General features: G+C 42.4%; 1 protein-coding gene across 2 annotated transcripts in view; it reads right to left on the bottom strand.

Annotated features, from left to right (window-relative positions):
* Window positions 1–1900: 1900 nt before the first annotated feature.
* The window catches only part of ankrd11 (ankyrin repeat domain 11), a 49897-nt gene continuing 36340 nt past the window's right edge, over window positions 1901–15457 (bottom strand). Inside the window, exons 8-12 of one of the 2 annotated variants that reach the window (XM_070447287.1) lie at window positions 8144–15402; window positions 7846–7944; window positions 7388–7555; window positions 5692–5784; window positions 1901–5572 (exon numbers count right to left, since the gene is read on the bottom strand). In XM_070447287.1, coding sequence (XP_070303388.1) covers window positions 5387–5572; window positions 5692–5784; window positions 7388–7555; window positions 7846–7944; window positions 8144–15402 — 7805 coding nt within the window. In that variant the 3' untranslated portion in view covers window positions 1901–5386. The remainder of the gene's footprint in view (window positions 5573–5691; window positions 5785–7387; window positions 7556–7845; window positions 7945–8143; window positions 15403–15457) is intronic. The other variant, XM_024001874.2, reaches the window with a different exon arrangement.

Raw genomic sequence — 15457 nt, 5'->3', positions numbered from 1 at the left:
GCAGGGCTCAAACCGTTAAGGTGAGAGAGACGAAACCGAAACACACTTGATGTCTTGTAAACAATATTGAGGGTGTGGGGGTGTAGTAACGGTATACATTCTGCTCATAAGAAGTGATTGACATGCCACTGGTGTTTTATGCTTCGTACAGAAGAAAAAACCCAAGACAAAAAGACAACACAACATACTCTGATCTAAAACACACGAGGATTCTGTTGACAAAACTCCCTCTCCCCCGCAGAAAAAGCGCTAAAAAACAAAATCAAATAAAAAATTGAGGGCTTCAATCAAACTGCTGAAGTCTACATGACCCTGACTACCTGTGCTATGACATTTATTTATACGTTTACTGCCTTATGACTAGATTTTCCTCTTTCAAAATGTCCAGGACTACAACTAGTCAACTGCCCGTACACTGGAGTAGCAACACCCATTGCACTTGAATAGACACATCATACACAGCTATGTTGAAAGTGTGTACATAACYTCACAAAATGTCACTTGATATTGCCATTAGGATGAATGTGCAGATCACAGACAAAATCTAAAAATAAAAAAAAAATCAGGACCAACCAAAAACAAGGAAACAATTAATTCTCACAAATCAATATTCCAATTGGATAAAAAAAAAACATCCTTAACTATCACTTTTTCACCATTCTTCCCCCCTTTGTGTATGAGTTAACTTAGTCTGCTTTTTGGTTCATGAAATTGAGGAGGTCAAAGTTTTATAATAGTCTAGGCCTTACTCTTAGCATGGCAAACAACAGGAGCAAAGTATGATGGCCTACTGAATATGAATCAAACGGAACATTAAAACTTCCAGATACCCCTGACCAATACATACACCTACACTTGAGAAGCTAAAGTGAAACAAACTACCTGCRTGTTAATATCATTGTCCACTAAATAGTTCTGAATAAACTATGYTGAAACTCGCTTTTAGAGTGATTGGTCATAGAAAGGATTATTGACTTTAACAAAAAAGGAATTMGATTAAAAAGGCAAATTAAAAAAAMATCTCATTCATGGGCATGTAAGTCAAACCTAGTTCTTTCAAAATCAAAGAAACAATTTACCTATGTTACACAGAGGAGTATGATCTTTACTTTGGCCCCACCCTTTGAGTATTCGAAGAGCAGCACCTTATACTGTAAACTTATCTCCACTACTGTACAAAACTAGATAAATAGAGGGGGTCCATACTTGCGAACATTAGAAAAAGTTTGAGTTTAAACTTTCTCTGTCTCAAAATATGCATCAGCCAATTCAAATCGCTGAGTTGCATTTGACAACYCTACGTTAGCTGTTGCACATTACATAACCTGGCACATTTAGCCCTATGCTAACCTGACCAGTTGGCAGTGATTATTTCCTGTAACAAATTCCACATCAGCCTATCAAAGATCTCAGACTTTACATCCACCAACCAATGGCATTTCTTAATATAGATCAACTTGGCCACCAGAGGAATATTTTAAGCCTCCAAATTCAAGGTTTACATTTGTTCAACTTGGTCTGTAAAGTATAGCGTCCCAATATTGCATGACACATCCTTGACTATGCTGCTACTAGCTACTCACGTTGGACAAAATTCAAAAGGCATGTTTTCGCATATATGACATAATCACACGTTTTTGCTTATCCGTTTCACACACATCCATGTTCTTTCAGGGGAAAAAATATAAGGGTCATTTAAGTTTATCGTACATTGGCCCAAAAAAGTCAGAGCGTTATGGTCTTGTCAAATAGCCGTCATGTCTGTATTATTCCAACCTCAGTGTGGAAATATATATAAAACACAGGAAAACAATGTTTGACCGCACTGCCCCTTTAAGGAAAAAACTTTACTAGTGGTCCTCAAAGCTCGATTCAAATAACTAATATGTGACGATGTGGATGATTTTTTACAATGCATATACAATGTTGTAGCCTAAATAAGAAAATAAGTGGTGTTTTTGGTCTAACAGTAGCATTATACTATGCTATTATATTTGGTATGTTAGGCCTATGTAGAATACTAATGAATCATTAAGTGATCTTGCGAGACATTGATTCAGCTTTGATCTAAACTTTATTCAAATCCTTAAGTCTAACGTACCTGTGCAACAATCTAATTAACCTAAAAATATCAAAATAAAAACCTGCCAATTTAAGCTAGAGATAAGTTGTTTTGCATGGGATGCATCTCAATCCACTGCATCCACCATGTCGGCCTTCCGCATCTGCGGTGGAAAGTGGCAGAGCTACAACGCTGTTTGTCAGACCAGGAGACATTTTGAAAATCAGTCTTCTCACGAAAATGTCTGTAGCGTACAAACGGTTGGCCTACAAACTAATATGACCACACTATGGGAAGATGAGACTATCAAGAACACGATGGGGTTTTAGTTTTGCTCTACAACCCCCACAACTGTCACGGGACATGTAACCCGGTATCGGTAATAATAAAAAAAAAAAATGGAAGTAGTTTTGTGCCCCCCAAAAAATATATATACACATTTCCTGATCTCCTAGATATAGGACAGACACTTCAAAACCTTAATCCTTATGAATAGTTTTTTTTTTTTAACTGTCTGTTTTTCCATTTACGAATCAGTTATTCAATTTGTTTCTATAGCATAGTAGTAAAGCCCAAATTCAATATTTTATCAAATCATTTTTTATATATTTTTTCATACCTAGAGGGGTCCTAAAATTCTAAATCAAATAGGTAAATAATCCACYGTATGACCATCTTAAAACAATTCCATATGTTAAACTCCCCTCACCTCCAAAGGCTTTGAGGTTCAACAAGCACCATTCTGAGAAGTGGCAGACAGTTGCAAATGGCAAAAATGACCAGGAGCCAGGCTCGCTACATTGAGCTATTGGTCCAGTTGAAACTTCATGTGTGTTTTTATAACTTTAATTAGCAGATGGTGCCGGTTGACATCTGTTAAGGATGCTCTCATGGAAAAGGGTTCTATTACATCCATCGAAGTCAAGATTTGAAATTGGCCGATGCAGAATTTGTAACCTGACATAATCACTGCCTTCGGGTCAGGTTAGCATAGGGCTAAATGTGTCAGGTTATGTAATGGGAACAGCTAACATGGAGCATTTTATCACATGCAACTACGTCAACGATTTGAATTGGCTGATGTGCATTTTGAAACAAACATTTTTTACTTAAAAAAATWAATCTTATGTTCGCAAATATGGACCCAGGGAGTTTGGAAGCTAACACATTCCATAATTAAAGCAAGAATACATTTTTAAAACCAATATGGAATGTGGCCTTTATCTTGAGGATAAACAGCTTTGCTAAAAATTAAGATTCTAAACATTTCTTTAGTTCAGTAGTTTTAGGTGGTATACGGAAGAGACCAGGAACAACAATGCCAATCTGATGTGGCCTGAAAAACGGTTAACCTGTAAATGATGCCTATGACAGTGACATTCAAAAAGGAAAGTTAAGGATTTCAAATATTGAGTTGACTGTCAGATCCCAAGTCTTGTGGCCTGGAAGTTCTCCAACATCATGATGAATATTATTCCTAAAGACCCACACATACAATTAAAGTCAAATTAAATGGGTAGATGAAATTTAAAAAATGAAGACAAAAAGAAAATCCCATCCAGAATAATAAAATAATGTGATGGTTTTGCTTGTTAGTGGCATTTCTTCCTTGACCAATCCAGATGTCCCCTTGTTTGACTTGCCCAACACTGAGTAAATAAAAATATTCACTGTAAAAAGGCATTTTCTTGGTTTAGATTTTTTTCAGATATAATTGTGTAATAAAGCAATGACTAATATAACTATTCTATTCTTTAAATAKTTTTATAACCATTTTGCTACATCTGAGGACTATAGTTGTGGCCCTTAGTTTGGGCATTGTTCAAAACGGTGGGGTTTTGTACTACCTATGTACGTTGTGGTGATTCCAACACAGGTAACTCATTTTGACCAGCCCTGGACAAAARCTATAGATGGGAACATTACAACTGTGCACTGGAGTCTTTAAAATACTGACAACGTGTACACATTTTGGCCCATGGGTATGAGGGGGAAAGTGCTGCCCGAAAGTGAACTGTACATACAAAGATAATTTTTATTCATTTATTTTTTTACACTTAACTGAGTGATGTTACAGTACATACGTTATTTACAACTGTGCAGTAATGTGTGGCAAAATAAATTATCTAGAAGGCAGCAAGAATACATTGGTTAACGAATATAAAAACTGTACATCATTTACGGAATACAATTTTTTTTTCTGTTTTCTTTTTTCCCATTAAACTAATATTGGCTCTGTAGTGTTTCAAGTCACTTCCTCAGAAACAATTAAATGCCCAAGTAAAGAAACAGACAAAAAGAAGAATATTCTCCTCTAAACCACCATCTGTTTAGTCTTGAATCTTTGAATCGCAACATTCTTGTATTATTCTTTTGTCCTGTTTTTCCATTTGCAGTCATAGTTGCAGGTGAACAGGTGTGTGTGTGTTCTACCTAGCTTGGCAGAGTGTCAGAGGCTGGTTCTTCCTGCATGCAGAACCAGGTGACCAGACTCTAGTGGGGATGCTCCGGTTCATCCCCATTCTCTGCCTCACTCCTCTGCCCAGGCCATGAGGCGGAAGATGACGTCTCTGCCCCTCCGGCATTAACCCCCTGACACACTCTATGGACCCTTGGCTGTACTTTGCTCTGCTCCGGGGCAGGATGCTGGTTCTACCGGGTGTGGTGGTGGGCTGTGGACAGAGGGGACTGAAGCTCTCTGACTGAGTGTGGCCTTATGGTCCCGACCAGAGAGACAGCGTCCACACAGACTCTCCTGTCCTTTCAACAGGAAGAGGCTGGAGGTCCCGCAGATGCCACATGTTGCACCACCACATCGCACATGCATGCCCTTCTGTGCTGCGTTCTCCTCCTCAAGGCTCACCTGGAGCTCTGTGTCCACCGTAGTGCCTCATTCTCATCCACCAGGAGATGATCCAGAACGGTAGGAGGGCTCCTCTCCAGCGTTCCTTTGTGGTTTCATTTACGGGGACCAAAAAATTCAGAAAAATATTTCTCCCCTATTCTCTGTCCAAACATCACCTAAAAGGGAGGTGGTGTTGGGTGCTTCAAAGCAAAGCCGTTTTTGCTTTTTATATTCTGAACAAAAGCATAAAAACTTGAGGGATGAAAGTGCAAGTTGTGTTTTTCCCCGGTAAAAAGATGCTTCCTCCTCTCATGGAAGGGAATCATTAGCAAGTTTTTTTTTCTTTGAATTTTTTCTATATAATATATAGGTTTTATTCCTCTTCAAACCGGCTAGCCCTTACCATACGTTCTGTTTGATGTCTCTTTGAAAAGTGATGATATTTGACCTCTAACTCTGTGAACGAGTGCATGTTTCTGTCACGCGGGCAACAGCACAAAGTCATCGTTGACYTCAACCATTGGCACGTAGAAGGAGGGGACCTCGTTGACGCACAGAGACTTGTGTACAGCAGGGTCCAGCTCCTGCACCTTCAGTTGCCACTCCATCCTCTGCACTGCGTTCAGGGCAGCTGCCTCATGCTGCTGCCGCATTAACAGACACGTCTGAGAAGAGAGAGAGGCCATTATGAACCAGCAGAAATACAACTGCCATACACAGATAACCCGCATTTCAACCACATAGCAAATGTGCCATAAAAGATGAAGTACAGTCATATCGTTACCTTCATGCGGTCATATTTGTCATCCACGTCTTGGATCCAGGAAATGAACTGGCGAGCGTTGAAGCGATCTCTCACTGACTTGTTCTCATCACCCTGAGTTAAAGATGACAAGAATTAAAGCATGTCAGATTTGATTTTTTATATGTACARTACCGTTCAAAAGTTTGGGGTCACTAAAAAATGTCTTTGTTTTTGAAAGAAAAGCAKATTTTTTGTCCATTAACATAACATCAAATTGATCAGAAATATAGTGTAGACATTGTTAATGTCGTAAATGACTATTGTAGCTGGAAACTAGAGGTCGACCGATTAATCGGAATGGTCGATTAATTAGGGCCGATTTCATAACAATCGGTATTTTTGGACACCGATTTGCCGATTTTAATTTATTTGTATTTTTTTAACGACAGATTTTTTATGGAATATCTACATAGGCGTACAGAGGACCATTATCAGCAACCATCACTCCTGTGTTCCAATGGCACATTGTGTTTGCTAATCCAAGTTGATCCTTTTAAAAAGGATAGATCATTAGAAAACCCTTTTGCAATTATGTTAGCACAGCTGAAAACTGTTGTTCTGATTAAAGAAGCAATAAAACTGGCCTTCTTAAGACTAGTTTAGTATCTGGAGCATCAGCATTTGTGGGTTCGATTAGACTCAAAATGTCTAGAAACAAAGGCCTTTCTTCTGAAACTCGTCAGCCTATTCTTGTTCTGAGAAATTAAGGCTATTCCATGCAAGAAATTGCCAAGAAACTGAAGATCTCGTACAACGCTGTGTACTACTCCCTTCACAGAACAGAGGAAACTGGCTCTAACCAGAATAGAAAGAAGAGTGGGAGGCCCCGGTGCACAACTGAGCAAGAMGACAAGTACAATAGTGTCTAGTTTGAGAAACAGACGCCTCAAGTCCTCAACTGGCAGCTTCATTAAATCATACCCGCAAAACACCAGTCTTAACGTCAACAGTGAAGAGGCGACTCCGGGATGCTAGCCTTCTAGGCAGAGTTGCAAAGAAAAATCCATATGTCAGACTGGCCAATAAAAAGAAAAGATTAAGATGGGCAAAAGAACACAGACAATAGACAGAGGAACTCTGCCTAGAAGGCCAGCATCCCGGAGTCACCTCTTCATATGGAATAGCCTTCATTTCTCAGAACAAGAATAGACTGACAAGTTTCAGAAGAAAGGTCTTTGTTTCTGGCCAGTTTGAGCCTGTAATCGAACCCACAAATGCTGATGCTCCAGATACTAGTCTTAAGAAGGTCAGTTTTATTGCTTCTTTAAATCAGAACAACAGTTTTCAGCTGTGCTAACATAATTGCAAAAGGGTTTTCTAATGATCAATTAGTCTTTTAAAATTATAAACTTYGATTAGCTAAAACAACATGCCATTGGAACATAGGAGTGATGGTTGCTGATAATGGTCCTCTGTACGCCTATGTAGATATTCCATAAAAAAATCTGCCGTTTCCAGCTACAAGTCATTTACAACATTAACAATGTCTACACTGTATTTCTGATCAATTTGATGTTATTTCAGACAAAAAAAATGCTTTTCTTTCAAAAACAAGGACATTTCTAAGTGACCCCAAACTTTTGAATGGTAGTGTATATAAAATATTAAGAGTAATTAGAAGAGCTGACTAAACAAATCCCATGTGAATGGCCCTGTCCGTCAACTTTTTGCCCACCTTTTTTACCACCCACAGACGCACCTGACTCTCTGTTGGCATGTTGTACACCTCAGAGTCCAGTAACATTGTGCAGGCACTAAATGGGACGGCCTGATTGGCTATCGTCCTTGCCGCTCTGCAATGGACCCGCAGTACTTCTTGCTCACATGAGACAATAAGCTTTTCCTGGAAGGAGAGATATAGAAAGTCAATACAATATGACTGGAGAGAGGGGAACCGGACTGGACTTTCAACTTTACTTCCAAATCTTTTTGAGCAAACTGATAAGGTTAATGTGAAATGTCACAAGTTTTTACAATTGCTTGGTTGGAGAAATGCATATTGCAGTTTGGATTTCTATTACATAGCAGCTTTGAACATTCATCAAAGGATTGTTCAAAGCACTCCTTCTCAGTGCGACTTCAGAAGTGAGATGGATAGATATTAGGGAGGGTACAGTGAGTCCGTGTTCTTACCCTCTCTATGCTGTGCTGCAGTCTCAGCTTCCCCCTCACTGCCTCCTGCTGTCTAAAGAGCTCCTTCAGGGGCTCCGATAACGATGGAGGTGGAGCAATCTGAGAAACCATGGCAATGATTTGAGGTTATGATGTAACCAATCTTTCCATTGCAACAAAGTTCAAACTTTTGTTGTAAATGTGCTGTGCGGTTATTATAGGTCACAGAATGCAGTTACTTGACGTGTATTATTGTAATGAAATCAAATCTATGAATCAACAGAAGTGTGAACATTTGTAGGGGAAGGGAGGTACTCACCACTGGGATGTGCAGCTTGCTGAGAGGCTTGCCATCCAGCAGGTAGGAGCCTGTGTAGGTCACGTACTCAGCGTAGCACTGAGGGGCCTGTGGTGTGATGTAGCACAAGATCTTCCTCTTCTCCTCTATTTTTTTCCGTATCTGCAGGTATTCGAAGTAAGGGTTGGAGCGGTCACTGTGGTAGGGTTCTATGTCATCCAGTTTGATGGCGTTGACAATGACAGCCAGCGTCTGTTGAATCATCTCCCTGGTCTGCTGCATGGCTGTGTTGACCAGCTGAACRTGCGGTTTCGGGAATTTCCTCTTGCGTGGATGCTGCGTCTGGGATTCCTCTTCCTCCACAGGCCGCCCTTTAGTTTTGCTGACCACTACAGGAGGCGGCGGAGGGGGAGCCGGGGTAATGGTTGGTGTGGTGGAGATGGTGGTGACAAGTTCCTTTTCTTTCTCCAGAACAACAAAGGGGACAAAGGTAGGGGTGGGGATAGGGGTGGTTGTGGTTACAGCCATGCTCATGGTGACAGGGGTAGGGACAGATGGAGGTATCACGCTAGCAGGTATAGTGGTGGTGGTTGTACTCTCTGCTACTACTCTACTACTCTGCTTTTTGGTGGTGGTGGTGGTGGTGGTATTCTCCTGTTTTGCTAGCATCTGGGCCCTGTTTCTGGTCATCCTCTGTGGGATCTCCTCCACCTTCTTGGGAAGGTCAGTTGACAACGCTGTCAGAGTGACCGTGAGCTTAGACGTTGTCTCAAGAGCCTCCGAAACATGGACTGTGCCAGAAATCGTGACAGTAACTGGCAGAGGAACTGTGGGGACTGGACTGCAAGTTGGCCCAACAATGGGATCTGATACCTGCCCACTTTGTTCTGGTTGAACAGTTGTCAAGGAGTCCATACATGGAGTAATTACAACTGATAAAGACTCGGTCAGTGACATCTGCTTGTGATGCTGAGTATTGTCTGTATCAACAGCTGAGAACATGTTTCCATCGCTCTCATCAGTCTCTTCATATGTGGCTCTGTTTTCGAAGACCTGTGTTTTCACTAAGTTCATTTCAGGGACATTCTGAGGCTCAGACTCAAATTCTGGTTGGAAATTGTGTTTTGGTGAGGGCACAACCAAATCCTGCACAGAATCATTGAGTGTTAGGACCTCGGGAGGACACAGGGGTTTGGCCAGGATAGGCAGGTCAACCTCCATAAGCTCTTCGCCCTCTATTGTTTCAATAGCAGGAGGCCTTATATGAGCAGATGGTGGCTTGTAGTCGGCTGGCTCTGCATCTCTGATGTCAAGCTCTGGCATCTCCTTGTCTGGCAGGGAGGTCGGGAGGGAGAGAGAAGGGAGGTCAGGTAGAGAGAAAGGGCCAAGATCATCCAGCTCATCCACTGTAGCTGAGAATGGGTCTGTCCAGGGCACCACTGGCTCGTTGCTTACTGCTAGAGGCATATGGCTCTCAGAAGTAAACCCATGGGAGTTTTGTCTGCCGACTTGTGCTGCACAAGAAAGCTCTGATTCCATCTGGTGATTATCCTCCAAGTTTGGCTTGCAGTCTGTGAAGAAAGACTCTAACCTTGTGGAGGATGAGGTGGTTGTCAAGTAGTTTGGTTCCAATTCCATGGGTGTCATTTCAGGTCTTGCTGGAGAAATTGGAATGTCCTCCACAGCCTCTTTTTGCTCGTCAAAGTCAGGGTCAGGTACATAAGACCTGTAAGCAGCATATGGAGGGYTCACTGATGGATGGCCAGGTATGGCAGTAATGTGCTGCAAATCACTGTCTGAATGCGAGAAGGGGCTGGTTATCTTGGAGACAGCTGCCTCTATTTCCCCATAAGTCCTTTGAGGAGATTTCAAYATCATCTCAGAGTTCCAGCTGATGGTATGATCACTGGAGTTCTCCACRAGGTTGGGTGGTGGATGTGGGGGAGTCAACTGATGCACCTCTGCAACTCTTCTCTCAGGAGATTCAGCCCAGCCRTTCCTCAAAGGCTCTTCAACCCTTGGAGGAGAGAATGAGCAGACGTCCCTCGTCTCCTCAGCAGCATGATGATCAGCATCTGTTGGTTCTTCAAGATCCCCTTCCTCCTCCTCTTCTTCTTCTTCCTCCCCCTCCTCTTCGTAGTCCTCTTCTTCCTCCTCCTCCTCCTCCTCCTCCTCCTCCACAACAGGGGGCAGATACTCACTGCCACTGACTGGGTCAGAGGGAATAAGACTGTGCTCACTTTGATGAGGCTCAGAAAGGTCATCAATATCCAGGGGAGGAAGAGCAGCAGGTGCAGGGGTGGGTGGAGCAGCAATGTCCAGACATGGCTCCTGTGGGTCAGGTCTGTGGACTGGCGTTGAGGGCTTCATCAGGAAGTTGTTGTAGACACTCTCAGGTAGGTGTTCACAGGTCTCTGTGCCAGCCATTGCTGTGGTGGCCCCATCTAGTGCAGGTTCGGCAAGTTCCAGCCCGGGAGACAGCATTCTAATAGGTGAGAAGTAAGGAGGAGACAGGCATTCAAGTCTCTCCACTGATGCTGCCTTGTCTTCTGGAGGCTGGGAGGCTGCCAAGTCAAACTCAGAGGCGTCTGGCAWAATGTGTTGTAGAAACTTGCCAGCTTCAGCTTTGAACTCATCTTCCAGGGGTCTTCTAACATCAGACGAAGCCGATCGACTGACAAGGGGCAACTGGAGATTCTTAGCCGGAGTTATACAAGTCCCTTCTTGGAAGGTGTGTGATGAGTTGGAGTACCTGTCAAAGAAGGATGGMGAGCAGGCATTCATAGACATGGCCATGGCTGATGAGTTCTGACAATCTAACCCATCAAACATTATATCAGGGTAGTCCTCTGCACTGCAGGATGGAGTCCGTGGCGTCTGCATGATTTCCTCATAGCTGGGACAAGAGATTACAGATGTGGGGGTGGGAACACCCGTTGGTCTATTCTGATCTTGCCTAGGTGAGGCAGGGAGATTTTCTTTCATCTGATGGCCTGCAAGCCAYTCCTTTGAATTTTGAGTGTCAATGGGTTGTGGCTTTCTTTCCGGAGACATAATTTGGGCTGGGAGACCAATATCTTTGAGCTTCTTCTCTTTCAATGCAGATTCTAAACTATTAGATTTTTTGGATGATAGTTCATTGCGATTTTTCTTTATTTCCTCAGTGGACTTGGTTTTATCCCTAAGTTTGGGATCCCCTGATCTGTGTCTTAGTTTCTCCATCTGCTTCATCCTCTCCTTATGCTTCTTATGGCGTTCTTCAATCTCCTGGTCTTTTAAGCCTAACATTTGCCCAAAGCTGGTTAGTRTGAGATCRCCATCAACCAGAAGCTTTGAACGTGGACGGTTGTCTTTGCGAGCTGTGTCTTTAGACTGAATTACTTTTTCATTTTCTTCTTTAACCTTGGACTTAACATGGTCCGCCCTACTGTCTTTGTCCAAAGAGTCTCGGTTTCTCTCTTTTTTCACATCAKATTTGGGACTGTCTTCCTTTGATCTTTCCTTCAAATTGGTAATTTGAGGACTCTCTTTCAWTCCASATTTGATATCCTCCTTGGAGTGTTTAAGTGATCCAAAGCCATCCGTGTACTTGTGCTTCTCCTCTTTGACTTTCTCCTTATGTTTCTCTTTTTTCTTTTTGTCCTTGATCTTATCACTGATGACAGTACTCACTTTGTCTTTGTCAGCTTTTTTAGACATCTCCTTTTCAAACTCCAARGTCTTKTCAAATTCATCTTTATCACCCTTAGACCCAAATGGAAATGTGTAAGGGTCCGCTTCTAATGGCATAGGCTCTTTCTCYAAGGGCAGACTTTCTCTGCGTCCATAGGATTCTCTTATTTCCTCTATCTTGTCTTGTTTATCCCCCTTTTCCTTCTTGACTTTGTCCTTCTCCTTGTCATGACTCTTTTTGGACGATGATGAAGATGAATGCCGGTGCCTCTCTTTCTCTCTGAACTTGTCTTGAGGATTAGATATGGWGAGTGAGTCTCGTCTCTCATCAGTAATGTCTGGYAGGCTGATGTTGGAGGAATCATAGTAGCTGCTGAGCACTGGCTCATGAKCCTGATCAGTGAAGCTGTCTGAGGATAACTCACTGTTCTTGTCATTGGAGTCATCCTTGTAGTCATTCATGGCCTCTTCCTCCAGCTTCTCCAAGAGCGACTTTTCATTTTCCCCACTCCCCTTRGAGGGCTTTCTMTCYTTAACATGATCTTGCTTGTCTTTATATTTARTCTTGGTCTTWTCCTCAKTGGCMTCCCTCTTGTCCAACAGCTTCTGRTTGTTTTTCTTCTCTTGGTTTGAGTCCACAGACATTCTYTCTTTGCGTTCRTTGTGTTTTGCATCAACAGAATCCTTWWCTTTCTTATCTTTGTTGTGTTTCTCTAAGGAACCCTTCCTCTCTTTCCCCATATCAAATGTGGTCTTGTCTTTTTTCTTGTGMTCTTTTTCTTTCTGTTTTTCTGTTGTGTGTTTGGCCTCAGCAGAATATTTTCTGGGTTTTTCRGTTTGGAAGTGATCAAGCTCATCCCTGTCAGATGTGGAGTCTTTCCTGTGAGAATCGGACAARCCAAGGGAATCACTTAACTTGGCCACACCCCCATTGTAATTGTCTTCTTCATCCTCACTTTCATCTGTGAAAATGTCTGCTATCTTGTACCATGTTTTCTCAGGTTTAACTTTCTCAGGTTTTCGKTCCTCCTTCTTCACCTCAAGGASATCTTTATCCCGGTCAGCATGCTTGTCCTGTGAAGCCTTTTCTTTCTTGTCCTTAGTTTGTTCTGAAGACATCTTCCTMTCCTTGTCTTTGCTGTGTGTGTCTTTGTGTTTGTCTTTAGCWCCCTCCTTCTTGTCTTTAGAGCCTCTATCTGTGTCTTTTTCRTTCAAAAGCTTCTCAGTTGAGGTCRTCTCAGGCTTCTCCTTATCCTGTTCTATYGATCGGTCTTTWGGCTTTTCCTTGTGTTTGTCAGCTTTWGTCTTTTCTCTCTTTTCCACCKCATCTCCCTTTCTSTCCTTCTCTTTTCCAGAGTGGTTCCTRTCTCTAATTTCACATGGTTTGCTGACAGTTTCAARTTCTTTGAWGGAGGCATCYTTCCCATAATCGTCTCTTATYGACTCCTGTTTGATTTTCAAGTCCTTTCTTTCTTTAGTGAACTCATAGGAATCTTTTCGGTCTCTACTGCTGTCCGTGGAGTCCTTCTCTTTCTTCTCTTTGACAGTATCTGCAGATTCCTTTCGCTTCTTCTCCRTTTCTACKGYGTGGCTGGAGTTGAGTTTCTGTTTTTCYGTCAAATCCTTTTTCTTGTCACAGATTRTTTCTGAASAGTCTTTCTCTTTCTTCTTGGAGGTAGGCTCTTTCTCTGACCGTTTGTCATTATGATCTAATTTCTTGTCTTTGATTTTGTTSTCCTTCCTCCGGTCTCTGCTCTCTATTTTMTCAGTCTCAACYATCAGCTTTACAGTGTTGRTTGCTTTATATTCTTTGTAGTCCTTCACAGGAGGAGCYTCCCAGCTGTCATCTCCATATAGGTCGCAGTCAGAGGAAAGGTCTGACGCCCATCGGTCATGGTGGTCGTCTGAGGCACTGAGCTTGGTGTCTTCTAGGTTTAAGAAACGGTTACRGACATCATAGACTTCATAATCAGGCTCTTCCTTCWGAACCTTTTCTTTCTTKYATTTTTCCTTCTCCTCCCTGGCATTTTTCTCCTTATCCACCTTWATATGTTTTTCTTCTTTTTGCTCACTGCTCTTCCTGTCTGGTTTAGATGACTTGTCCTTTGACTTTTTCTTCTTCTCCTCTTTATGAGTCTTTTGTTGTTTCTCCTCCTTGGGCTTCTCTTTTTCCTTGAGGCTCCTTTCTTTTTCAGTTTTCAYGGGCTTTTCCCTCTCRTCCTTGCTAGGCTTCTCCTTGGTGGACTCTTTTGTTTTCTTGGATTTCTCCTCRTTAGCAGTTCTTTGCACCTCTTTTCCAGAAGACCAGTCTCTGTCCTCAGATTTSCCCTTCGACAARCTGTCCTCCTTTTTCAAATGCTCTTTTTCATGTTTAGACAGCTTGACCTTGCTTTCAGCTGGGGACTCAGTSTCAACAAGGAGTGACTTRTGCCTTGAATCATCAAAATCAAATGAYAAGCTTTTAACAAATTTCTCGTTCATGTCTTGATTGAGCACTAAACTGGGAGCCTTTTCTTTCTCTTTGTTTTTGTGCTTGTGTTTTACTTTATGCTTTTTCAACACTTTGCCATCTTTATCCGTTTTGGAGACKGTACTGTCTGTGTTGGAYTTCTTGTGAAAGTCAGAGTTCTTTTTGTCTAGTGCATTGGTGTGCACATTGTTTTTCTTTCTGTTRTCCTGTGCTTTCTTTCTCACCTGTTTCACTGACTCGACACTTGAGTCMGCAGAYGAGTAGTCCGACTCACTGGAAAGCCTTGTTCTAACCGAGTCAGAGAGAGAGCTTACATCTGACCARACAGGAGATGASACAGTCTTCCAGCCYTCTGTCCTCCACTGCTTTGGGTTATGCTCTGTCAGCGAGGGTGTCAGTTTCTGAGAGCTCATGCTTCCATGAGAAGAAGAGGAAGAGGACGCAGAGTGAGTACTGAACGCAGAGGATTCTTTTAGGCTCATTGTGGAGTCCTTTATACAGTTCGAGCTCTTCATAGAGCCTTCATCATCCTCACTCCCTATGTCCCCACAATCAGAGTCAGAAGTGCAGAATTTGTCATTGACTTTACCAAATCTGACCTCCTTACTGACATTATTCTTTGTCTCCTTCTTCCTCTTCTTCTTAACTTTAGTCTTCTCTTTCTGCTGTTTAGAGCTCACTGTAGCAGAGTCCCGGGCCTTGGTATTAGTAGGTGGCGCTGGTTGCCGTGGTGTGGGCATAGGTGTGAAACACAACGTCCCATCATCCTCGTCTGAGCTGTCAGAGAGAATCCGTCTAACAGCCTTCTTTGGTGTGAGCGAGTTGCTTTTGGAATAGGTTTTGACCACCTCCCCCTTSGGTACTGAAATTAAGCCGCTAGCCTTAGTGACACTGGGAGACTCCTTGCGGAACTCTTTCTTGAGCAAGTGCTTGTCGTCCACCGGAGGGACGCGCTCTTCCTCATCATCCTCATCAAACTCATACTCGTCCTTGACGGGGGTAGTTGTTGTGGATAGGGGCTGATCCAGCCCTTTCTTCCCTTTCAGCTTCAGGCCCTTCTCAAACTCTGAGTCTGTGTTATTMCCATCAACAGAACTGGATGGGGCAAACGATGGGGCATCTTCTTCCTCTGAGGATTCTGGAAAAAAATAGATAAATAAATAACAGTTAAATAACAGCAAAAATCTATCACA

The sequence above is a fragment of the Salvelinus sp. IW2-2015 genome, linkage group LG15 (genome assembly GCF_002910315.2).
Source record: "Salvelinus sp. IW2-2015 linkage group LG15, ASM291031v2, whole genome shotgun sequence".
NCBI classification, from domain to species: Eukaryota; Metazoa; Chordata; class Actinopteri; order Salmoniformes; family Salmonidae; genus Salvelinus; species Salvelinus sp. IW2-2015.
The sequence above is the reverse complement of the archived record's forward strand: the minus strand, read 5'-3'. Positions and strand labels throughout refer to the sequence as shown.